The sequence below is a fragment of the Alligator mississippiensis genome, chromosome 2 (assembly GCF_030867095.1).
Source record: "Alligator mississippiensis isolate rAllMis1 chromosome 2, rAllMis1, whole genome shotgun sequence".
Lineage (NCBI taxonomy): Eukaryota > Metazoa > Chordata > Crocodylia > Alligatoridae > Alligator > Alligator mississippiensis.
In genome coordinates, this window is record NC_081825.1 from 187,751,825 (window position 1) to 187,777,311 (window position 25,487).

The 25,487-nt window shown below is 40.1% G+C and overlaps 1 protein-coding gene and 1 long non-coding RNA gene across 12 annotated transcripts in view; one reads left to right on the forward strand and one right to left on the reverse strand.

Moving 5' to 3' along the window:
* The first annotated feature begins 621 nt into the window (after positions 1 to 621).
* TNNT3 (troponin T3, fast skeletal type) overlaps positions 622 to 25,487 on the forward strand; it is a 47,761-nt gene continuing 22,895 nt past the window's right edge. For 2 of the 10 annotated variants that reach the window (XM_059722584.1, XM_006278866.4), the window contains exons 1-5: positions 622 to 705; positions 7,705 to 7,739; positions 8,711 to 8,724; positions 15,273 to 15,290; positions 24,125 to 24,136. In XM_059722584.1, the coding sequence (XP_059578567.1) occupies positions 7,720 to 7,739; positions 8,711 to 8,724; positions 15,273 to 15,290; positions 24,125 to 24,136 (64 nt within the window). In that variant the 5' untranslated portion in view covers positions 622 to 705; positions 7,705 to 7,719. Of the gene's footprint in view, positions 706 to 1,342; positions 1,410 to 7,704; positions 7,740 to 8,710; positions 8,725 to 15,272; positions 15,291 to 16,377; positions 16,390 to 24,124; positions 24,137 to 25,294; positions 25,307 to 25,487 lie in introns of those variants that run through there. The other 8 variants (XM_006278865.4, XM_006278870.4, XM_006278869.4 and 5 more) reach the window with 5 other exon arrangements.
* Positions 16,368 to 25,447, reverse strand: LOC109280522 (uncharacterized). 2 transcript variants are annotated; one of them, XR_009460002.1, is made up of 3 exons: positions 25,177 to 25,447; positions 17,312 to 17,438; positions 16,368 to 16,434 (listed from the first exon to the last, which is right to left on the reverse strand). It is a non-coding gene; the product is annotated as an uncharacterized LOC109280522 (long non-coding RNA). The 2 variants fall into 2 exon arrangements; XR_002086875.2 differs by lacking the exon at positions 16,368 to 16,434 and having other exon boundaries at positions 17,308 to 17,438.

The following is a 25,487-nucleotide window of genomic DNA, read 5'->3' on the forward strand; positions in this document are numbered from 1 at the left end:
TATGCATTCACCATGTTTTGATGTGTTATACACACACTGTTGTGACTCCCGTTAACTTCAAAAGAGTTCTTGCAGGTAGAAATGAGAGGAGTCCTAAGCCTAAAGGGTTCTAGCAGCTGCATTACCTTCATAAATCACAACTGCACCCAAGAGACAAAGCCACTGAAATCTTTAGAAGGGCAATGGAGGGTCTCTCAGACTAGCCCAGAGAGTAATGGCTATTGCGGTAAGAATAACCATTTAAACAATAAAAATGATGGGCCATTGGTGACTATGATTAAATACTGTGTGCCAAAGAGCACCGCATTTATATGATAACCATGCTTCCATGCTTGTATAAAAGCCTGTAGCTCTTTCCTTGGATACTCCTCTTTAAATTTTGCTTGCCTGGTGGGGTTATAAATATAGAAACTTAAGCCTTCGTTTTTTTTCTCCAAACATGTCCCTCCCATTTTAGCATAATCTATGCAGTCCTTCCAGCTGTTCCTATACTTGGTATGCCCTTTTCCCCCCCACCCCTTCTCCTTCCTCCCCCGCCTTGCTCCTTCTCCTCCTGACATTGCAGGCCTAATGGCCAATCAGCTTCTCCAGAAGATCAAATGTCACTATAACATGAGGACTTAATCACCTTGAGAAGTCTGCAGATCCTGCAGCCTGTCCCATTCACCAGGGGGCTCGGCACTTCTCTTGGCTGCCTCCTCTCAGGTAAGAAGGATGTCAGGCAAGCGCTATTTCTGTGAATGAATGGAAAAGGGCAGCAAATCTGGGGACTCAGTCTAAATGGGGGGCACAGGGCATGGAATGACCCTAGCACATGGCTCAGATTGAACCTCAGGACTCTTGCACTCAGGTGAAGGCCCCGCGGAGGGAAACAGTTGTATTATTTCTCCATCCTACTCGGAGGTGGATTTGTTGACATTGTTTCAGGCCTGGGAATGTCCATGAAGCTCTGGATGGTCTGGGATATAATGGGGATTCATATGGACCATGGAAAAATCCCCACCAAAGCCAAGGCCTTGTGAATGAGAACTGTATGACGTGACATCTTCCATGACCTTGAGGTTCCCAGGAATGATAAATTATACAGTACAAAATGTGACCAAATCCCTCTGTATAGCCTGAATGAGCTGAATGTTTAAAGCACTGCCACCAGTTTTGTACCCTGCCTGATGAGGTGGCAGACAGTCTAGACTGTGGGGAAAGGCGTAAATTGGGAAGAAATCCTGTGTCTTGGCCATTTCCAAGAGGGAAGGGCAAGAGGAGGAGCTGGAAAAAGGACGAATAGGCTAGCAGCTTGGATAAGCTAAGTATTAGGTTTTAGAGGAGAACCGGGAAGGGATGGAAGGAAAGATGATGTGAGCGAATCAAGAAGACCCCTCCCTTCTTAAAAACAAAGAGAAAGAGAGAAAGTAAGTGTGTGTGTGTAAGAGAGAAAGAGAGAGAGAACTAAGATTATTCTGTTATGCCAAGATGTTGTGAGCTCATGAAATATAGCAGGTATCTCTTTGAGATCTGACTGCTGGGTGTGTATTGCTATCTGTTGCTAAGGATGCTTTGAAGTCAAGATAGTCCAGAAATAGACTGCTGGGGGTAAGGGAAGGGTGGTGCAGAAAAAAAAATGTTTTCTTTTGTGTGCTCTCTGCTTTCCGTGCTCGCCTGTAAGAGAATTCCGGCAAAGATGCTCCGACCTGGCCAGGGTTAAGTTATTCAGGTAATCACTTAAAGGGTCCCGTGGCTATTTGGGTAAGTTCAAAAGAAACCTTGAGGCCATTTTAGATGCTGTAGAGTGCGAGCTAAGTTTCCAGTGTCCAAGCATAGTGGCCATCTAACTGCCGGTAGCAGATGCCATCTTGCGGATGGTAGTACACGAAGAAAGCATGTGAAATAGCCCTTGATAAAGGAAATCTGTAAAAAAACAAAAACAAAACAAAAAACCCCCAAAACAAAACAAAAAACCTGTGAGCTCAGGCATAGCCTAAGATGTGTTTTCTCAATGTTCTTGCTTGATGAGTGAAGCTGCTTGATGACCATGAATTCCTCCAGACTCCCCCACACCTCCTCCCTCCTTCTGAGGGCCATGTGGACTGTTATTACACAGATGGCTCTTTGGTGTGTGTTTCTCCTTAAGCAGCAGGACTTTAATTACCTCTGAAAGCTGTGGGGAGGGAGGGTGTCAGAGGGCAGGACACTGAGCACATACTTCATGCACTGGGCTGTAATTGAGGCCAATGGCAAGGCAGTCACAGCTGAACACAGCTGCATCATGCCCAGCTCTTGGGGTCAGAAGAGGATAGGCTTTGCTGGTACATGTCACTTTTTGCCCCAGTCCAGCAGTGTTGAATCCCAGGGCAAAAATACACCCTAGTACAATCAAAGCACCGTTGGTGATTACAAAGGATTTACAAGCATTTTGGGGTGGGTAGATATCCATATGATGAGTGATTAAAAGGGATGGTTTGCCAGGAAAGGGGGGACTGAGATTTTGATTTCTCTTTCTTTTAATTCTTCTTCCTAGCAAATCCTGCCTGGGAATCAAGTGGACTGGATGCCCCGGGAATGCAAATAGCCAGGATTATGGTTGTTTAGATTATAGGCTCCTAGAGGGCAGGAGCCATCATTTTTGCTCTGTATTTGTACAGCACCTAGCACCATGGGATCCTGGCTCAGGGCGGTGGCTCCTAGGTGCTTCTGCAGTACAAATGGTAAATAATAATAACTGTGTGAGGTTTGGATAGGATGGGGTTTTCACTTCAGTTGTTGGTTTCTGGCACCAGATATAGAATAACTTTATCTTCCAAACTAGTGAATAATTTGGAGAGGAAGAATTCCACTGGTAGGTGGGAGAGAAGGGGAAGTTTGTAGGAAATGCATCTGAAACCTTATTAGATGTGTCAGATGTACAGGGGCTCCTGCCAGGGCTCTGTGGGTAGCTGCAGCTTGATAGATTGTACCCAGCCATCTTGCCTGACAGCTATTCCTGCCAGGGCTAATCTTTGATGCATGTCCATTTTCTTTCTCCCCTGTTCTCTAATAATCTTACTACCTTGCATCCCTTGTATGGCAGGCCACATCTTGCTAAGAAGAGAGAATGATTGATGGTGGGGTTATTTTCATAGATGGCCTCCGAGGTGGAAGGGAGTGAATTCCATCGATCATCTGGCAGTTGGGTGCATTCTCAGCTGTTAAAACGCTCCCTTGGAAATGGTGACTCTGCTTCTTAAGCCAAGAACAGAACTGATGTGGACCAAATGGAACATATAGTTCAGAGCAAAAGACGCAAACAAGCAGACAATTTACTAGGCAGAATCATGGTCTACTTGGTCCACTTTAACCTGATTAGGGATGGAATACTGACCTTTTTCATTGAACCCAGGACCGTATCTGGCGCATCATTCATATACAGTATAAAATAAATATACTCGCTTAATTCTTCTGCTGGCTGAATGGTGAAGGAAGTACAGATATCTTAGAGCTCAGTTTCCTTAGAAAAGAGATATCGGGGCCTAAGAAAATAAAACAGAACCAGTTAAGAAACAATTTGGAATTTAGATTCTTGAAATAAAGGTCTTACCTGACCTCTTGCTTTGATATAATTGGGTTTCAGAAGGCAGACTGCAAGTTGGACATGTTTTATTTCTATATGTTTTCTTTCCAAATAATGGGTATTATTACTAATTAATTTTTCATGTGCACAAAGCTCAGGCAAAGATCAAGCCCCATTTTACTGGGCACTCTTCGAACATAAAATAAAAGCTAGTTCCTGTCTCAAGCATCTAACAGCTTGCATGTTTAGATTTGTTTGTTTTGTGAAATCTGTGATAATGTTGTCTTCATCAGTAGCCTGATCCAAAGCCAGTTGGAGCCTTTCCATTGACTTCAGAGCCTCAGATTAGGCCTTAGATTAGCTGCAGAAATTATTGCTGTTTATTGTTTGCTTTCTCTCTCTCTCTCTCTCTCTCTCTTTCTATTTTGTTGTAAGCGTGGGTTCATTTAGTCACTGTTTTAATTAACAAAGCAACTACCCAGATAAAATCAGGAATACAATAATCCTTCCTCAATATTATGAACACATTAGATGATTACAGTGCTTTGGCTACTATTATTAACAATAGAAGTTTTGTCATTGACTTTAATGGAAACTGAATAAGGCTCTCACTTCTCAATGATTCCTTTGAGATCTATTAAGTGTTCAGTCATGCTGTACTTTCTTAGGGAAGGCTAGCTTAACTAAAGGGGTTGCCTGGATGAGGGCAGCAGTATAAGACCATGAAGTGCCAGCTTATGATGATAAGATTAATGCACTTTATTGAGCATTTGGCCTAAGGGCCATTTTCAAATGTTATGTCCAGGTCCAGTTGGGGGATTTTTAAAATCAATCTGGCCCATTGGTTTGTTCATAGTGTTTGTCATGTTCTTTGTCACTGTCATCATCTAATTTAATTATTTTTTACCTAGTGCTCACAATCCCATCAGAATTGAGGCCTCCTTGGGCTAGAAACAGATAAAAATATGCAGACCCTTCCCAGTAGAGCTTGCCATCTAGTCCTATTTTATGGCCTGCTGATATGTGCCTTGCAGAATCCTGTTGGCTGGCACAGCCCTCGGGCTGTCAACAAGTATGGAAGTGTCTAGTACAACACCTGATGTGCAATGCCATGGAGGCCAAATGGCAACTGGATGAGCTCATTCTGGGACTCATGAGAAGGCCCATTTGTGTAGGGCCTCATTTAAAGACTTTTAAGGAGCTATGGAGCAGGACAGTCTGGTACTGCACTGTGTCTTTGCCCTCAACTGGGTCCTGAAAAAGTCACTTTTATAAATGTGCGCTGAGAATTCAAAGGTTCTCTTTTGAGATGATCCACTAATGCAACTCGCACTCCCATGGAACTGAACATGTGAGAACAAAGGGAGCACTTAGCTCAAAATCATTTATGTTATGTCCAGATTAAAAAAAAAAAGCAAGATTCATAGACTAACAGAATGGAGGGATTGACCAAAATTCCCACAATCCCTTAGGACAATCATCTAGACTGGAAGAGGCTTATGGCAGGCTTCCACAGACGTTCCCCTTGACCCAGAGTTTTTTCTGCGAGGACTCTACTTCCCCATACCATAAAATAACACCACCAGGTAGTACTCTTAATAGAATCATAGAAAATGAGGGTTGGAAGAGGGACCTCAAGGGGTCATCTAGTCTAACCCCTTGCTCAAAGCAGGACCATCCCCAATTAGATCATCCCAGCCAGGGCTTTGTCAAGCCAGGCCTTAAAAACCTCCAAAGATAGAGAGATTCCACCACCTCTCTAGGTAACTTGTTCCAGTGCTTCACAAGCATCCTAGTGAGAAAGTTCTTCCTAATATCCAACCTAAACTTCCTTTGCTGCAAGTTGAGACCATTGGAGCAAATAATAGCATAATAATAATAGCATACGAGAAAATAATGATTTATTTAAACCATGGTAATACCAAGTAGCCTGCACCAAAACTAAGGCCCCCATTTTTCCAGGCAGGATGCAAATACATAGTGGGTGCATCTACACAAGACACTTACTGTGCAGTAGTTTAATAACACTGCGCAGTAGTGTGCCGGGCAAAATCCATGCTAATACACTACTGCACAGTGTTATTAGGCTACTGCACAGTAAACGTCACTAAAAACCTGTGCCCTAGTGCTACTGCGAACGAGTCACTGCACATTGATTTAGTACTTGGTTATCCAAGTACTAAACTTAATGCTCAGTAACTATGGCGCATTAATAAATGTGTAGACTCACCCGGTAAGAAGCAGTAAAACACAGGGTGGGAGAAAGGGAGTGTTATTGCCTCATTACACAGAAGAACAACTTAGGAACAGAAGTTCTGATACAGGAAGCCTATAGCTGAGCTAGGAATCTCAACCCAGAAGTGGGGAAATGCCAGGGGCTCAATGAACCACACAAGGTTATTGATTTTATGTGACAGGTGCTCAGCTGTCATGGTGATAAGCAACTAAAACACAAAGGAGAGAGAAATAACTGAATTTAATTCTAACCAGTAGTATATCTATATCTATCAGTTAGTTGGGGTATTTATCATGCTGTCGAGTGTTATAGTTGGGAGATAGACAGGATCCCTTATAGGGGAGAGCCAGAGCCCATGGGATTATTATAACCATCTGAAATAGAAACCTTCTGAGCTGCAGTTGTTCCTTTTGGCCCTAAATCAGTCTTCCTGCTCCTTCAAGACACGTCTCATATATCAGCTGAGTAATGAAGTCATGAAAGCCACAGCTTGCATTCTCTGCCCTGTTTTCTAATTTAAGACCCTTCATGGATTTAGAGGGAGTTTGAGTGAAAGTCCACTCCTCACCAGTTTATAATCTCTCCTTTCTTGTTCCTTCTGCCCCCACCTAGAGGACAGTTAGCTCCTTAAAAATAGGTTGCTGAGACACTGCTTCTACCTATCAGATGGATCTACTGATGTCAGAACCCTATCTGCCTCTACAGAGAACAGTGTGTGGTGTTAATAGTTCTGCAGTTTGTACAGGAAATGCCACCCCCACTTTAAATCATAGAGATGACCAACCTTTTGCATGATTAAATTGGCTTGGCTCTGTTGAAGTCAGTGGAGCGATCTCTGATTTATACCAGCTGAGAGTCTGACCCATGGGTTTGAGGCCCAGAGAGGACCAGTTAAGTCATCCTCTCTGACCCCTGTATGTTTCAGTGCTACGTTGCCTATACCCTCTCTGCCCTGGCCCCGTGGGGGATAGGACCCCACCTGGGTCCGAGATAATGTACGATCAAATTCCTGTTCTGCCACAGACTCTCTGTGTGACCTTGGTCAAATCACCAAGACTCTGTGCCTCACTTCCACATCTGTAAAATGGAAATAACAACAAGTCCCTATAGGGATGTTATGAGAATAAGAACACTGAAGACTATGAGGCACTCGGGCACAGCCAGAAGTGGGGGAGCTGTTTTAGACATGCCATTGTTTGATGTACTTCAGTGCCCACCATAGGCTGCGAGTATCTGTTGTAATTAATACTGTAACTGTCCAAGTAATAGTAATCAAACGATCTCTTCTGCGAACTTCATCAGTACCAATCTCTCAGCTGAGTCAGCGAAGAATTGTTCACACCATTCGTCTAGTTTTATAAGCCAGACATTACCCATTCATTAATTTATTTGACAGGTTTTGAGTTCCTGCAATCAAATACTGTAGTTAATTGCCAATGATTTTTTTTACCTTTTTCTACCAGCTGTGATATATGTCTTGGACCTGGGGGGGCCTCCCACTTGCACTAAAGCAGTGCCATGAGTAATGCTGCTGAACTTTTTGGATTAACGCAGGTGTCAAATGGGTGGGAGAGGACAATCTGGCACCCATTACATAAAGCTAGGCTTCTTTCCAAACATCCCTGAAGTTTGGAGGTGCTTCTCTTATGATGCCAGGTCCAGATCTGAAGATTTTGCAGCTAATCAGTTTTTCTAGGAAGCTAATGGGCTGTATCTGTTTAGGTAACTTTCTTTTCCAGTCCACTCCTCCTCATTTGATCTGACCAGCTGAAGCCTTTACTGTATTATAGTGACAGTGAGGATTTGCTGCTCTGTAGGAGACGAGATGCATTGCTTTTCAACTTCAGATGTCAGCCCACCTGCTTCTGTCTCGGAGTGCTCTGAGATGCTGCTAACTTGTCTCTTGCTTTCCTTTTTCACTTAGAAACCCACTGCCAACATGTCTGACACCGAGGACGTGTAAGTAGAGAGGAATCTGTCTCCATGCTAATCTGTTCAGTGGGGCAATTGCAAGCTAAGATGGAGTTTCCCTGTAAAGCCGTAAGGCTGTGTCCTACAGCTGCAAAAGACAAACGCATGGTCCAGAGCCCATCAGAGTCAATAGCAAGAGGCCTAGGGACTTGGGCACTGGGAGTTCAAGTGCAACACTCCATTCTTCCCCTGCCTCAAACTCCTATGATATTCTTGCTGGGGAAAGTTGACAAGTGTGGTTAGGCATACCTATCCTGGTATAAATCACCATGGAAAGTCCAAAGTAACACCACCAAAATTAATGGAATTGCTCGGCATTCTTACAAGTGCAAGTTCAGAATACAGAATCAGAGGTATGGGGAGGGTATGAGTTAAGGTAATAGTGGTTGAAAGTTTTCTGTTAAACTAGAATAAGGAAGAGAGCTCAGAGTGCCCCAAACAGAGTTTCAGTAAGGAGAAGGTGAAGATTAGAACTGGTAAGAAGCCAGTTGGTATCACCCCAGAAGCCAGAATCCAAATGAAGCCGTGCCAGTACCATGCATCGCTCTTACCCAGGAGACTGCACAACTTGCAGAGTCTCTGCCATTGCCAATCTGGATTTACCTCGTTGTTTAGAAGTAGGTTTTACCAGTGAAAACTTTTAGTACCTACAATTCCTATCAGCAAACACTTAACCATATGAGTCATTTTATAGATGTGAGTCCTTCCATTAAATTGGTGGGACTACCTATTCATATAATTTTACACCCGTGAATCAGACTTTGCAGGACAAGAGCTGTACTTTAGAATTTTAGTCATTTTATTAACCTAAAAATGAAAGGGGAAAGGGGAAAGTTACATGTATGTTAAATAAAACTGTGGCACTTTACTTAATAGCTCAACGTAGCATATTAACAGAGTGGAGGAAATACAAATCCAATTTCAACAAACTCTCTTTCTCTCTCTCTTTTTCTCTACAGGGAGCAGGTAGAGGGTAAGTCTTGAATCTGCTAATGTCTAATTATTTAAACGCCAACCTGATATGTCAACATTTTTAAATGTAATTTTCTGTTTTATTTTTTGTTGAATATTGTTTTTTGTTTAAAAAATGTTCCACATATGGATATATTCTGAGCAAGACCTTCAACAGGTGTTAATATGCATGATTCTGTTAGCTTCAGTAGAGCTATTTTTGAGAGATCCTCATTCGGATGGTGTATATCAGTGGTGTATATTCAGCTACTGACATACCAGATCCTGATACCGTTTCTTGCACTGAGTAGCATTTACTTGAGCGTTCCTATTTAATTCAGTAGGAGCTTGTGAACTATAAGGTGCTATTCCATAAATAATGATACTGAATCTAACTTGTAATATCCAGTTTCTGATGAATATCTAAGTTAGGCTTAAAGTGAGCTTTTAGCAGTAGATTCATATTCTGTTTTGCTGTGCAGAGATGCCTTGTTTTGCTTTTTGTTCCTGCAGGGCTACTGCCACCTACTGGTGATATTTTTTAAATTGATTTACAACCTTATTTGCTCAATAGTTTCTTTTTTACTGCTTTTATTTTTATCGGTCTTAGCCCCTTTGAGTTGATTCTTTTAAACCTCTAAAATACTTTTAAGTCTTGATTTTCTATGCAAAGGATACAATTCAGTAATATAATTTTTCCCATATTTCTTTTCAGTTTGTAATACCCCTTCTTACCACAGAATTCCATATTTCTTTTGTTTTGGAGATACGCTTTCTCAGCAACTGCCTGTTTTGTGCCCCCTTCCTGTGCAAGCTCATATTTGCACCTCTGGAACAAACATACTCTATGTTTTGTAATGATATTAGATTGTATGTTTGCTTGTGTTCATATGTGTTACAGGCTAACGTCAATGGTCAGAAGACTAGGTTTTGCTTTATTGTAGTCAGACACTTGACTGAATATAGCAAATGGAGATGCTGGACCTTTTCTCATTTCAGTGTGGCTCCTTTTTAATCCAAAGCCCACTGACATCAATGGAAATCCTCCCATTGACAACAGGCCTTAACTGGCCAAAGCTTTCCCTATAGCGTAAAGACTTTATAATAATTTAATCAACGTTTGGACCATTTTAGCAACATTTTTCTTGACTTAGCATAAATTGCAGCTCCTGAAAGTACTCATTGAAAAGCCCAACTCAAAACTTTCAATTTAAATGGGTGACAATTTTACTCACTCTCACTTTTGGTCTCTACTGTTTTTATGTCCTCTTGATGTCAGAACAAGTGACAGGGTCATTACTGAAAAAATCCTGCTCAAGTTATCCACAAAATGGCACATGGATAAAGCCACTGATTCCACAACTGTGTAGTGGTCGGGACTTGTCTGAGGGTTTGAGAAAAGTAGGCAATTTTGTTTTTAAGATATGTTTTATTCAGCTTAGTTATCCCATTGGAGAACATTGGTGGTGGAGTTTTATGGAGTCAGACAGAGCAAAAATTCTCTGGGCATGATTCTGATCCTACTTGCATCAGTTTTATACCACTGACTAGACCTCCAGGCTAGACTAGAGATACTCTTGATTTACACCTGGGCATGTTGGATCAGAGTCAGAAATTTTCTCTCCAAGTGGCTCAAACAATTGTTTTTAAGCTCAGTGCAGAGAATCTCTTCTAGGCAATGATGATTTTTCTGCTTTGTATGATTCTCTGATTCTGTGCTATGTCTCAAACTTGTAACTCCACACATCTTGGAAATCCTTTCCCTCTATAATGAAAAAGGTCTTTTGTTGTCAGTACTTCTTATCAACATGTCACTCTTTGTGATCTATGTGCTTGCTGTTGATTTTACTGCTTTTTTAATTTTAATGCAGAGGAATATGAAGAAGAAGGTAACAAAAAAACTGGAACGTAATTTCCTTTTCTCTGGTCCTTGACCCCAAATCTTTACTGCCGGTTATTCAACCATCTCTTTGTTACTTGTTGCTAAAGGTGATCTGAAACACCTTGTTCAATAAATCATTCCAAAATATTCCTGATCCAACTATGTGGCTAGGCCAATGCCATGAAATTCAGAACTTGATGTCACCTTCACCATTCCCTTGAGATTTGGTTTAGTCCATTACAAGAGGCTAGTTCTGAAGTTCAGAGTTGAATCCACATGTGGACTTTCCCTAAATTTGGGGTTTTCAGATCTGAGATTTTTATATAGTCCTGCTTCTATACAAACCTATTCCTGTACAAACCCTGCACAGGCACAATCCCTATTTCCTTCAGCAGAAGTTTTGCCTGAGCAAAGACCATATAACCTATCCAGAAGTCGACCCATAGAAAACAATTTGAAATAAGACAGTCGAAGCACGTATACTGTTTCTTACTTATCTGCCAAGCTCGGTGCCCATAGGCATTGTTTTATGCTTTTGCCTATACAAAGTATAAGAAAAGCAAGGGCTGCAGAGCTCTGTACCCTTTTAAGGCCATAAATAGGTCTAGCAAACAAAAATTCACTGACAAAGTTCAAGGTTTTTTGGTTCACCTTTAGCTGGCTCGTGATTTGACAAGCTCCTATAGAAATATAGCAGAGTGGAAAAGATGGAGTATGAAAGGCTCTCCCCCTCACATTTTCACTTGAGCTATTTTCTTTTGTAATATTTATTTTTGCCTGTAGTAGGGAGAGGAAAATTTCAGAGATGTAGCATTATTGCCACTGCTCATATATGGGCATTCTGCATATTGATGACATGTACCCAGCCTTCAAGTCAGGGAGGTGTGTTTCAAAACTGGCTTCCTTTCAGCCCAATTTTTATATAGACTAAAAAATTCTATTTTTTCATGGAAAAACTGGGTGCCCATTTAGAGAAGTGCTGAGGCCAGTTGAACTTGTATGTGCACTCAGGTTCTGAGCGTCTTGGTTAAGGGTGACTGTCGCGGGGCACCTCGCTGCCCCGCTCCTAGAGAGGGGAAACTGCTGGGGAAAAGCCCTAGCAGGGATGATGAGCTCAGCTGTGAGCTGCCAGGGCAACTCCAGATAGATTGACTCATAACTAATGAGAGTCAGCTGCCTGTAGGAGGCAGGGCCTGGCCCTTATAAAGCCCAGGGCTGAAGCCAGGTTGGCAGTTCCCTGCCAGCAGCCAGAGGGGTAGGAGCTCACGTAGCTAGGATGTGAGTACCACTCGAGCAGACTGAAGGATGGTGGCTCTGGGACGCAGGAACTATGTTGTTACAGCCAGGCGGCCTTAAGTTAAGTTATAGCCAGGAAGCTTGTGTTTTGTTTTGGTAGTGTTTGTATTACACTGGAGGTTTGGGTGAGGCTGTAGGGGTTGGAGGAGGCCTCATAGGGGGCTCACAGAGTGTGAGAACCCCGGCGCCAGTAAGGGCGCAACTTGTGGGGTGCGTAGACCCCAGCCCTAGAGAGGGGCGTGCTGAAAAGCCTGAGCGTGGGCGTGGCGAGCCCCAGGAAAGGGGGAGCGCACGTTAGAGGAGCCCAGCGTGGGCATAACGAGTCCCAGAGAAAGGGGGGGGGACTATCGAGAAGCCCAAGGTGGGCATGGCGAGCCCCAAAGAGGGGGAGCGCCTTATGGAAAAGCCCAAGACGGGCATAGCGAGCCCAGTCATAGGCTAATACGGCAGCAGACCTCAGACAGAAGCAGGGTGCTGCGGTGGACCCCGACAGAAGGGGTTAGTGGCACAGCGCCCCAGGAGAAGGGCAAGGTGCTGCGGTTGTCCCCGGCAAAAGGGGATAGCAGCGCGGTGAGCCCGTACCAGAGAGGGTAGCAGTGTGGTGGGCCTAAAGGGCTGGAGACTCGCTAGGAAGTCCCGTAGCGGGCTGGGTTATTTGAGAGAAGGCCCAGAGTGGGCTTGATGAGAGTCCCAGTGGGGGGGGCTGTATATCAGAGGAGACCCGGGGAGAGAGTGATGAGGGCGTGGTGCTGCGGTTGTCCCTGAGGAGAGGAGATAGCAGTGCGGTGAGCCCGAGGAGAGAGCCCGGAGTGGGCTAGATCACAGAGGAGGCCCGGGAGAGTGGGCATGTATTTTGACGGACCAATGTCCAGTACATCTGCGAGGCTTGGGGCATGGTATTAGGGGTTGGTAGGAGCCACACGTAGCCCATAAGGCTAGGGTGCCTGTGGAGCACCCATCACACCGGGAGACCACAGGAGTCCGGAAGAACCGTGGGGACAGAGGTCCCGAGTAGCCGTGCCCAGGGAGTCGTAGGCAGCCTCCCAACTATATACAAACATCAAAGACGTGGTGGGCGAGAATAAGAGGGTGCCCTTGGGCCAACTTGGCACGGTGAGGGGGCCTAAGGAGATCACGGCCCTCTTGCAGGACCCCGCCGTGACAGTGACATTACACTTAGACCATACCAGGGGCACTTAAAACATGAGTGTCTGTAAATTAAAACTTGTTAACTCATGACAAGTGCCCTCTGAGTATCTCAAAGTTACGCCTCTTCAGGCAAGTGTTAACTCTAGGCTGTGGTACCTATTTCATGGTAGGATGATGTCAATCTGCTCCATGGAGATAAAACAATCAATTTACAGACCTCCAGCATCCTAGCATACACCACTTCCAACCCTCCCTCCCACCTCCACCTAGTGCAGGGATAGAGCTCAGGTGTCCTGGCTTTTAGTTATTTCCCTGCTCACCAGCCCTCTAGTGGCAAGTCAGAGTTGTGCAGGCAAGAAACGGTATTGGCTCACAGCACATTTTAATGTTAATACTGCTTAATATTATAGTAAATGTAACATCACCCTTAGTCTTCCTATAAAGCTGTTAAGAACCCCCACCCCTCTGCTTTGAAAGCAGAGATTTGTTAAGAGAGGTTATGATGCCAACCCTGAGCTCCATGAGAAATGTTCATGTCGCCTACTGAACCTCAGAAATGTGTACTCCGGGCACTCTCACCATTGCTGCTATGGATTTCTTTCTATCAGTGGTAGTGATGCAGGGTTACAAACATAGACAGGTTGGTGGCATCTTAAGGACTGCGTTGTATAGGCTTGCTCAGAGAGGGGTTAGACGTTGGCTTATAATGCCAACAGTTATAGGGAGTCCTGCATACACCAGTGCTCCTACCACTGCTGTTGATTAGCAGACCAGCGACAGAAGCAGTGGTATGAAATTTTGTGTAAATGAAAATACATACTCACTCTATACCCTGTACCCCTAGCTTACATCCCCCTAAAATGCCTCAATGCCCCAAGTCTCCCTGAGTGGTAGAGCCATCGTCCTTGTATTGGAGAAGCAGCTTACAGAACAACAGATGCATGAGTTAATGTGGGTGTAGGTGCCATTGATACTCCATATTTATTCACTTCTTGTCAAACATGCAAAGAGATAACAGAGGTTGTTAATAATACAGGCAAATTTTCCCAAGAAAGGAGTTTCTTTCTTCTCTCCTTCATGTCTTTCTCATTTCTTACCTAACTCTCTTCTCCTTTTTGGGTTTAAAAAAATTAAATATTAATACGAAATTAATAGGTCAGTTGATTTCTCCTTCCCCACTTTCTCTTTAATTTGCATGATCCTTTTATCTGAGGTGGTTTCCCTTGCTCTCTTATGGTTTTCCACTTGTTTGACCTTTGTGTTGCCCTCTTTTGAGGTGATTCATTTACTTCTCATATACCTTCTCTAATCTTTTTTCCCCTAAGCCTGAGCTCACAGAGTTCAAATAATTTAATAATTTTCTGTTTTATTTTCTTGCTTACTGTTGCCTCTTGTTCCATACATTTATCACATGAAGAAGGTATGCGATATGACTTCTGATTTATTTCTCTTCCAATTTTGGAAGAGGATTTTCTGTGAAGGAATCCTGAGGTGACAGAAGAGAAGGAATAAGAGAGAAAACAGCAAACACTGAAGGTCCTTGAACTTGGTCTGAAGCCTATTGACATTAGACTCCACTGATGTCAATGGTAGAGCTGGTCAGAATTTTTGTTTTTCCTATGAAAAATATGAAGGAAACAAACCATCAATTTATTTAATCTAATTTTTCCACAGAAAAGTTTGACTTTTTGGTAAAAATCGCAGTATTCCATCCTAAAATAAAATAGCTCGTCCAAAAATTGAAATTTTCTGGAGCTTTGAAATTTCAAGGAAAGATTTTACCACCTTTCCTCACCTTTTCTGGCAAGGTTCAAAATTTCCAAGATGGATTTTTTTGGAATATCAAAATTTCACAAGCAACTTGACCTAGCCTTTAGTCAGTTGAGAAATGTAGAAAAATATCATTAAAATGTTCCAAGCCCCTTCTGAGTCAGTCTTTCATCAGAAATAAAATTTTGGAAAACTTCAACCAGCTCATAATAATAAGAAATAATATAATCTATATTATTATTATTACTCTTATTATTCTTTAGCATGTTTTTTTTCTATATCCAGTATTTATCATTCCACAGCTTGCCCTTTCAATTCATATGAATGTTATTAACTCTTTCTTCCATTCCATAATTCCTAACTTTCCTCCTGTACCAGCCCCATGAGTTTTAAAGAGCTTTAGACTGTCTTAATCAGCTATTTTAATTTTCTTTTTTGCTGTTGCTTCTTGTTCCATGATGTGTCCCATGCAGAAGAAGTTCATGAGGAAGGTATGTGACATGGCTTCTGAATTCCATGCTTTTTATTGGCAGTGTTAACTCGCACAACAGCTCTCATGGTGGTGAAAGGAGATAAGGGACAAGGAAAAGAAAACCCTTGTGATGCATTATCACTAGCATGGCATCATTTGTTTCCAAAATGTTCATCCTGTTCATTTTACTGTTTTACATCCTGCCATTCTTGCTTACAAACTGAAGTTTTGGATAACCTGTAAAGGCTTTGAAACGCTTAGTTTAAACAAAAGATGGTACATTCTCTACAGATGTTGGTCCTTATCTTCCCTTCACTTTTACCAGTTTTCCAATGGCATAATTGCATCAATGTCACACAAAACCAAGTGCATGAAGTTATGCTACCCAACAAAAAGAAGAGCTTATGAGCAAGATTCAGATGAATCTGTGCATGACAATGGCACAGGTGTACTAGCACAGTACACTTTTAAAACTTACATAGGTACGGGTATCAGAACTAAGACCTAGAAACAGAAATTTAGTCTTAACAAATGAGAACTCTGCAAGTCTACATTGCAGGCATGAAAAGTAAGTTCATTCTACTTTGGTGTCACATGTTCACTTGCAAGAGTTGCAAATCATTGAACTGTAGCGACCTATTAAAATAAGTACATATTAGTAGACAATCCTCACCTGAAAGGGAACTTTGCAGTGAAACAAGGGCACTTAACATGCGCTGAATTGCTTGAATGTCCATCTGCTCTCATTTTAATTGCACTTAAGTGGTAAGTTGAACATGTGAGACCACCCTTATTTTAGACTACTGTTCTTGGGCATGTTTAAAATGAGGAGACCCACTGGTATCAGCCTTTCAGATCAGTACTTATTAATACCAATTTTTTCTTCATTATTAAGGCTTTACATTTCTTACCATGCATTTGCATGTTCCATTTCCCTGTCTCCAGACTATCACATCCTATGTTTTTTTCCATTTCACCCACCCTCTGTCCTCCTCACATTCCCCTCAACCTTGGCTCAAAGTTGTTGTAATCATGTGTTCCTTGTTCTAATTCTCTTGTTTTCCATCATGTTGGTCTTGTTCCATAACACTTCCCACCTGATGAAGTTCATGAACCAGGTATGTGACATGACTTCTGAATTCTTCTCTTCTCATCGTGCATTACTGTGTGAAGGAATTCAATGATGGTAGAAGGGAACAAGACAGTTATATTATATTATTATTTACATTACCTTTGCTTTCAGAGTCTCTTCCATAACATTTTCTCTATCTTTTAACAAGTGATAGTTAACTAATCTATGAAATGCACTTCCCATTTTAATATGCTGGGCTAAATCCTGATCTTCATGTGGAGCTAACTTGATTTATGCTACTTGTACATCTAGCCTTATAGCACTTCTGAGGGCTCAATAAAATTGGTTATTGTTTTTTCTAGCAATCTAATGTGTACTCCTCCTGTATCCCACCAAAGCTAACTCCATGTTTAAACTTTTCAGTAGGTTAAAAGTCAGCTCTAGTTCATACTTTTATAAAAGCATAGATAATATTCTATGTTCATGATTTGGGGTGCAAGATAAAGGAATGCACCTTGTGCTGTATGATCCTTATTTTCCCTTGGCCATGTTGTAGCCCCTTCTTGAGAACTCTACAGGGTTGCAGAGTGCAGGGCAATCATAGAGATGGAGGGAGCTGGCTCCTGCCAGATCCTGCGTCTCACAGGGCGCGTCTACACGTTCACTAATGCACTGTAATTATGGCACATTTAGCTTAATACAACAGGTACTAAATGCTCCATAATTGGCACTACTGCACATAAGCACAAGCAAAAGGGTCTTTTTGTGACATTAAGGTGCAGTAGACTAAATCTACTGCATATTAGCACAGGTTTTGCCCTCTGTGCTAATGCGTAGTAGAATTAGTCTACTGATCTTGAAGCCTCTTGTGTGGATGTGCCCAGTGGGAGGATCTATAGTGCCAGTTAGAGCAAATCATCAGCCTGATCCAAAGCTCACTGACATCAATGAGAGTCACTTTTACTTACTGCAGTGGACTTGGGATCAAACCCCAAGGCAGTGGTAATACATTCTTCTTTTATGGAGACCTTCTCTCGTGAGGCTTCTAGGGGCAAGAAAGAGCCTCTGTAGAAGTTGTACTGTCCCCTGTAAAACCTGGATAAGAGGAAAATCAACCCTTACATTAGAATTTTTTCCAAGCTTGATGCTTTCTACAATGCCTCTCCATGCTGCTTCCACATGATGTTCTTCTTTGCACCCCTCTCCCCCTACATTGATCTCTGTATTCCCTTTACTAGAATTATCTTTCCTTCTGACCTATTCCCTAGCTAGACAGTTTACAGTCTTTGCAATAATGTGTTTCTGCGAATGTTCTAATATTTTTTCATATACGGTTTTATAACACTTCCCACTTAAGGAAGTCCATAAGGAAGATATGTAATATGACTTCTAAATTCCAGTCTCTCAAAGTTTTAGGGATCCAGGTTTTAACTGTGTTGGTCTACAGGCAAAAGTATTCAGAACTCTTGGACAGTGATATCTTCTATTAGACCAACTAAATAGTTGCAAGAAAAAATTCTTTAAAGACTTTTTCCTGGTACAACTATTTAGTTGGTCTAATAGAAGATATTGCCTCTATCAAGAGTTTTGAATACAGTCTCTCAAAATAAAATATTAGCATGGGTTGGAATTCTTAAGGTGGCCAAGGGAGCAGGAGGGAAAAATAGACAAGTTTTTAATGGCAAATTATAGTTTACAGTTCCTTTGTTTTTCATTTTTGTTTTCACCCTCTTTTTAACATTTAACAAGTGTTAGCGGTGATGTACAATAACTGGTGCATGAATACAAGCACTAAACATTTGGGAAATGTAAACCATTTAAAAAGTAAGGTTCCAATGAACCCTAATCCTTAGTGACTGTTGAAGTCATTGAAAGATTTTTCTTTGACTTCGTTTGATTCTGAATCAGGCCCCTGCGAGACCGGGTAGATCTCAGGCTACTTTTTCTGCTCTTGGATATTTGTATGCCACTTCAGCTGGATCTTCATGTTCTACCTGCAGGCAGAATTTGGCCCTGTATATTTGGATGGCATTGACATGATATTCATTTTCATATGTCTGCTTTCAAGAGTAAATCCAGATGTGCCAATGTTATAACAAATATTAAATCCTTACAATTCCGTAGCTTTGTATGTTATTCAGAAGAGTGGATTTTGTGTGTATTGCTATATAATATAGATATACACTTAACATTCTGGGCCAAATCTTCGGCTGGTGTAAATTAGCAGTCTTGTTGCAGTCAACAAAATCAGGCCAATTTACACTAAATAAGATTCTTGCCCATTGTAAATCCATCTTCCAAATCATCAGTTATATGTTTATATAGCATTCCCTTCTATTTACATGTGCATGGTTAAAGTAAATGTAGACCTGGATAAATATATGTACATAAGAACATATGAAGTGCTATACTGGGTCAGACCAATGGTTCATCTAGCCCAGTATCCTATCATGAACTGTGGCAGGGGTGGCTGCCATAGAGGGAAAGCATTGGTCTGGATATCTAGATCTGTTCTCTATTCAATACCCTCTCTGGCATCCACCATGTTTAGAGATGCCAGAGGAAGTCAGCTACATGCTTCTAACATTTCTCTTGAGCTGTTTATAGTTTCATGTTTTTCTATTCACACCATTGTCATTCATCTGTAATTGTTCTTTTAACAGCCTTCTTTTTATTTCCCTGGAATCCATTTGCAAATGCTTTCTCCCTAGTTTAGAAAGAGTATAAGCTTGTTCCAATTGTGTGTTTCTCATTCTGATGCTTCTTTCACATGTTGTTCTGTGACACTTCCCACCTGATAAAGTTCATGAAACCCATAAGTGTCATGACTTTGGAATTCCTTAATTCAATTCTAAGTAATGGTGCGTACAGGAATTCTTAAGGTGGTTGAAGGAAAAGGGAGATAAAAATTGAATGCACTTTTACTGATATCTGCTTTGCTTTGCGTTTTTCTTCATTAACATTCTCTCCAGGGGGCTAATCATTATAAATAATTATAAATACTAATTACTGCATAAAATGAGATATATTTTAAGTGATTTGTAAGGCATTTTAGCAGTAATCTATAGTGAGACAGTAGCTGTTGTGGCTGACACAACAGGGAATGAACAAGGAGCTTCGGAGGCAGAAAGCACAAGTCTCTACAACTTGAGTTGAGTCTGTCTACTGACAATTGTTAACAGACCCTTTATCCTCTGTATACTGGGCACAGAAAGGCCCTTGTAATATATGTTAACCAGATAGTTCCATTAAGAATTCCAAATACCACTCTTCAGTAGTATTTGGAAGTATTTTCAGACTTCACAATGGCAATAAGGATTCTCTGGATAATAAAGTACAGGTCCCTTTCATTCAAGTTAAATGATGTTTTCTGCTTAAATTTACCACCACATTCTGTACAAAACAGATTATCCTTTCACATGCCAATTCACAAGGGGAAAATGCTATATGTTACCAAATGAAGGGATTGAGTTAGTTTTGGGTTTGTAGTTTCCAAGGTTGCAATACGACATGTACTGAGTAACACTAATCAGCAAAAATAGTTTACTGAATAGACGTGAAAATAACTTTAGGAGATGATTGCAAAAGTGCATGTTTGAAGTGGAGAGATATTTCTTTTCAAGACAGACATAGTATCTGGGACATTGCCAAATCTAGAGCTTTTGTTTTGGATAAACAAGTCTTAGCATAAATTGAAAGAACTGCTGTAGTTTTGGCTAACTGCAGAGATGTGTGCTTATACAAAATGCCAATTTAGATTAGAAAGCAAGATGTACCATCTGCCTCCAAATTAGTATTTTTCTTTCTTGAGATAAGCTACTTTATGGGAAAAATGGGTTCCTGCAGCTTATTGTGTTCTGTTATGTTGCTTTTTTCATATGAATCTGAGTCAAGATTTGGCAAAATATTGTGTGTGATTAACAATATTGCAAGTGATGCTTACAAAAAAACCCAACCTCTACATTTAAATCAAGCTTCTGCTCTCATATCAAATCAGTCCTTAAAAACACATTCAGCTTGGAATTGGATTTTAACTTGCAGATTGGAAAGCAGTAATTCTGCTCACAATTATCTGCATGTTTTTAACCCTCAGCTCTTGGAAACAGGGTAAATTGTAACCGCAAGTAAGTCAGTGCCCAAATCCCTATGGTTTGGCTAGGATTTCTTAGTTTGTCTTATTCTTTTCACATGTATACAACTTTGTTGGGCATAATTCAAATACATGTAAATGTCTGTAAACCAAGGATCACCAGGAGCACTTTGTCCATGCAATATTTATATGCTGTATTTTCTCACATATAACACACCCTGGAATAAGATACTCACCTTGGTTTTGAAAGGCAGAATGAAGAAAACACATCTTTCCTTGTAGTAACTGAGTAGCAGCAGCTAAGGATTTAGACTTTACTTTTGCTTTTGCACCATAAGTCGTAGAAATTGGTCTAACTACATTTCTTGCATATAATGCTCACTCCAGTTTACAGCACCTTTTTCCAAAAAACACCTTTTCCCAAAAACCCGCTGAATGTTGTATGCAAGAAAATACAGTATGTTGAGTTACCAATATTAGTATTCATCTGCATTTTCCATTTTGCCTCCTAGTACTTTCACATCCATTTTATTGATTTTCCTTTTCACATCCATGTGTACCCTTTGTTTTTCTTTTAATGTTATTAATTTTCTACCTCTGTAACCCTTCAATCTTTGCTTGATAAAGTTTTAATGTTTTTGCCATCCTGTGTTTCTCATTCTAATTTTCTTCCTTTGAATCTCCCATTGCTACTTCTGCCTTGACACTTCCCTCCTAATGAAGTCCATGAGCCAGGTATGTGACATGACTTCTGAATTCCTGTTCCACTCTGAAGTGTTACTGGTTTAGAGCAATGGGTTGGAAATTCCATTTCATGAACCACGTGGCAACGTTAAAATTTGGCTCCATTCTAAATTAGATCAAACCCTGTCAATTCCAAAATGTTCTACAAAGAACACTTTTTGTTTTTCATCTACTGAAGGAATTAATTTGGAATTTGTTAAATGAGAAGGTTTTGCTTGATCTAAAATGTTTGGGGTTTTTTACACTTTATTTTGGGGAGCACTATAAAATTTTGAAACTTTTTTATTTTAAAAATTGACTTTTTATTAATTTTTGATGAGGTAATGAAAAATAAAATACAACATATAAATCATTTCAAGCTAGAAAACTTAAATGTCTTATTTTAGAAATTTTGAAATAGGACATTTCAATACTGTCAGAACTTTTTTCCTTGTGTTTTTCCTTTAAAACAGTATTTTTACAAAATTTTAAAATGCATTTAAATTTCATTAACTGGGGTTTTTTTGTTTGTTTGTTTTTTTAAGGAAAATGGTACTATTGAATGTTTTCCATAAAACTCTTATTATTGTACTCAGGAATTCAAAGGTGGTGGAACAGAACATGAAATGAAAAAGATATATGAATGATAAACTATAACTTACAGTGTATTGCTATTTCACCTTCTATTAATAACCTTTCCTTCTATCATGTGAAACATAATAAAGATAATAAATGCTAATTGCTGCATGAAAAATGTCATAACACTTAAGACTAAGGTTGGAAGGTTGTAAATGTGATAATCCAGAGAATAGATGAGAAGCAAGGGGTTATTTTGTTAATGTCTTTTATTAGAACAACTGTATAATTGGGAGAGATCATAGACAAACATTTGGAGTGAACTTCGTCAGGTTACTTGTTTTGATGACATTTAAGAGACAGTTATCAGCTGTAATAGTGGCCACTATGTAATTCACAGCTATTGTTATACTGGTTACAAGAACCACTCAGAGCTATATAATGACAGTGGAGACAGCAATGAGATCTTCCACCTACAGGAGTGCAGGCTACCTCTAATGACAACCTTTCATTTGCTAATTGTACAGAACATATTGCAATGAAAATTTAAACAGTTCTTGTTCTATCCAGAAGAGGGCAATGTTGTACAATGACAGTGACCAGTGGAGCTGAATTTAATTTTTAGCTTAAAATATTGTGGCAAGTATTTTTGTTTAAAAGTTGTCAAAACCTGTGTTTTTGTGGGCTTCAGCCATTTTGTAGAATGTGCACAATTTTTTAAATTCAAATTTTTGTAAAAAACATTCCTGAAAAAAAATTCTTTTTGACCAGTTTTATGACCCAATTCACTGGAATTTTTAAAAAAGTATTGCAGAGATGCCAGATATTTTCCAGTACACATCTGTGTAAAAATTACACATTGGACAGACCTGCATAAGTGACTTTGGTCTAATATATTTAGAAAAGATTTATATGGCATTCTCTTGTGGATGTTGATCTTATTGCTTCCATTAAAAATATTCCAGATCAAATACCATATGGATATAGATTGAAATCCACGGGAATCTCCTTATTGGTTCAACTGGCATTAGATTAAGTATGTTCCCATGCAGTAGTATATGAGATGTGAACCCTACTGAACAGACGTAAGATATTAATTTAGTGTTCAAGATCATGAAATAAGAAACACATCTTGGTTCCAGTCGTACTTGTAAAACTGTGCTTGATGGGCATGTCTTAAACCGGTATAAATTCTGTAAACTAGGGGGAGTTGAGTAGTACTTGGTACACATAGTTAAATATTTTGCAAGACTTACTTTTTCATCATTCATCTGCATGATCTTTGTATCTCTCATTTCATAGTCATCCCCATGTCTTCTCTTTTTATATCCATTTGTTTTATTAAAGATATTAATTCTTTCTCTGTAACCTATTCATAACTTTCACCAACCTTTGCTTGCATAAAGTATAAGGTTGTTTACCTTTTGTGGTGTTTTTAATGTTTTTGTCTCCCTTTGCATCTTGTTCCTCTGACATTTCCCACTTATTGAAATTTATGAACCCGATATGTATCTTCTAAATTCCTGTGCGTTGAGGTCAAGGTTATATATACACAGGAATTCAAAGGCGGTGCAAGGTAACAGGAGATAATAAATCCTTACCTTCGATTTTTGAACTTCTGTTTTTTCACAGAACCATCAATCACTAAAATAACAAACTGTGATAATTAGTACTTACCACTTGGTGCCAAAAAGTTATAGTGAAAGATTTGTCCAAGCTTAATGGTCTATTAAGCTACCACGGCTAAAGCACGTCAGGTTCTATAGCTGACAGCACACTGCAGATGTGATGTGACATCACACGTTAGCACATTTGATTCCCCAGCCTGAATGACCACCACCTATTTCCACCTGATGGTAGCACTGAACATAGACTTGATCCAGTTCAGTGAATCATTTAAAGCTTTGCTGAGAAGAAAAACAAAATTTGCCAATTTCTATGCGAGACTCCTACAAAATACTACCATTTGGTGCATCTGGAAGTAGTATTTGACATAGCCTATAGTACATTTCATATCCATAATCCTGCCCTGTGCGTAATAAATGTAAATCTATGAAAGCTAATGACCACCTACCTGTATTACTGTAATGCACTACTGCATTGCATTTATATGTTTTGCCTGATGTAAATTTTCACCACTTGTCTGCAGGTTTCTTTTGCCTTTCATTTCCATCACATCCTTCTCCATGCCTTTCCATTTCACATCTATATGTGTCCTTTGTTCTTATTTTAATCTCGTTAACTTTCTACTTCTGTAACCTAATTTATAAGTGATACCCCTCAAACATGGCTTTTAAAAAATAGGAAGGTTTCTCTCATTCCATGTTTCTTGTTTCTAATTCTCCTGTCTTCCTTTGCATGCCATTCCCCTGACACTTACCACTTAATGAAGTCCCTGAGCCAGGTATGTGACATGACTTCTGCATTTTTTGTTAGTCTGTAGGGATAATGTCCATAGGAATTCCAGTGTAGCACAAGAAACCAGTAGATAATAGATATGTCAAAGATAAATTATAACTTGCATGATTTTTTAATTTTTACTCCTATAACCTCCTCTCATTTATTAAAGTGTAATAAGAATAATGGTAACACATAATTGTTGCATGGAAAATTACTACATTTTGAGAAAAATGTATGCTTTCAGAAAAGAGTAACTCAGCAAAATGAGTTAAACTCTGCCATGTGATATGTAAATGAATACCTCCCACATCCATGGGAGCTCCATTTCATACCATAAAGTGGAGGTTTGCTCATTGATTGCATAAAGGGAGTCAAAAGACTTGGATTTTGTACTACCATTATGCCTAGTAAGTAATGGAGTGCTTAAAAGATAACCACATTTCAAGGGCAAAACCCTGCTCCCAGATCTGCATCGGCAATCAACATGTTTGCATATTCAGAATACTGGAACTGAGATCAATGCAGATCCAAGAACAAGGTCTACCTTTCTTCCACCCCTTATTAAAAGATGTGTTTATACATCTACATTGCAAATGGATGTGAATAGCAACATGTGTATAGATGTACCTCCAAACTGAATCAAGGCATAGTGATGACAGTCACAGAACCAGGAAAAAATATAAAGACTTTTCTGAAGTCATCAGAATGCTGGTGGTGGACAATTGCAGGTAATTAAGCAGGTTTCCAAATGTTCATAGAGCAAATAAATGAAAACTGTTGTTGGAAAATGACAGGTGCAATATTTCTTTGGGACTAGTTCAAGTCCTGGCTATGTCTGTGAATATTTAAAATCAAGGAAAACCTTTGTAAATTGTGTCTCTCAAGTCCTGTTAGTGTCCATAATGATCACTTTTGCAAGCATTACACTTGTTACCATGAATCTGCATGTCTGTTTCACCTGACAGAATCTTTTCACTCACCCTCCCACATCCTCCCATTATTTACCCCTTTAAATGTGATTAATTTTCTTTACTTTTGATTTACCTCTTAATCTTCTCTTTGCCCAAAGCCATTTAAGTTGCTGGTCAAATAACTGGTTTCTTGTTCTCATTCTCTTGTTCTCTATTGCATCTTGTTCCATGACACTTCACACCTGATGAAGTTCATGAGCCAGGTATGTGACATGACTTCTGAATTCCTCTTTGTAGTTCCAAAGTGAGTGTATGTGTCTGAACAAGAATCTTGGGTTAGTAGGAGAGAAAGAACAAGAGAAACAAATATTAACCACAAATGGTCACTTGTCAACTTATTTCCTTTAATCTCCATGCTTTACTACTATATTAACTTTAATCTTT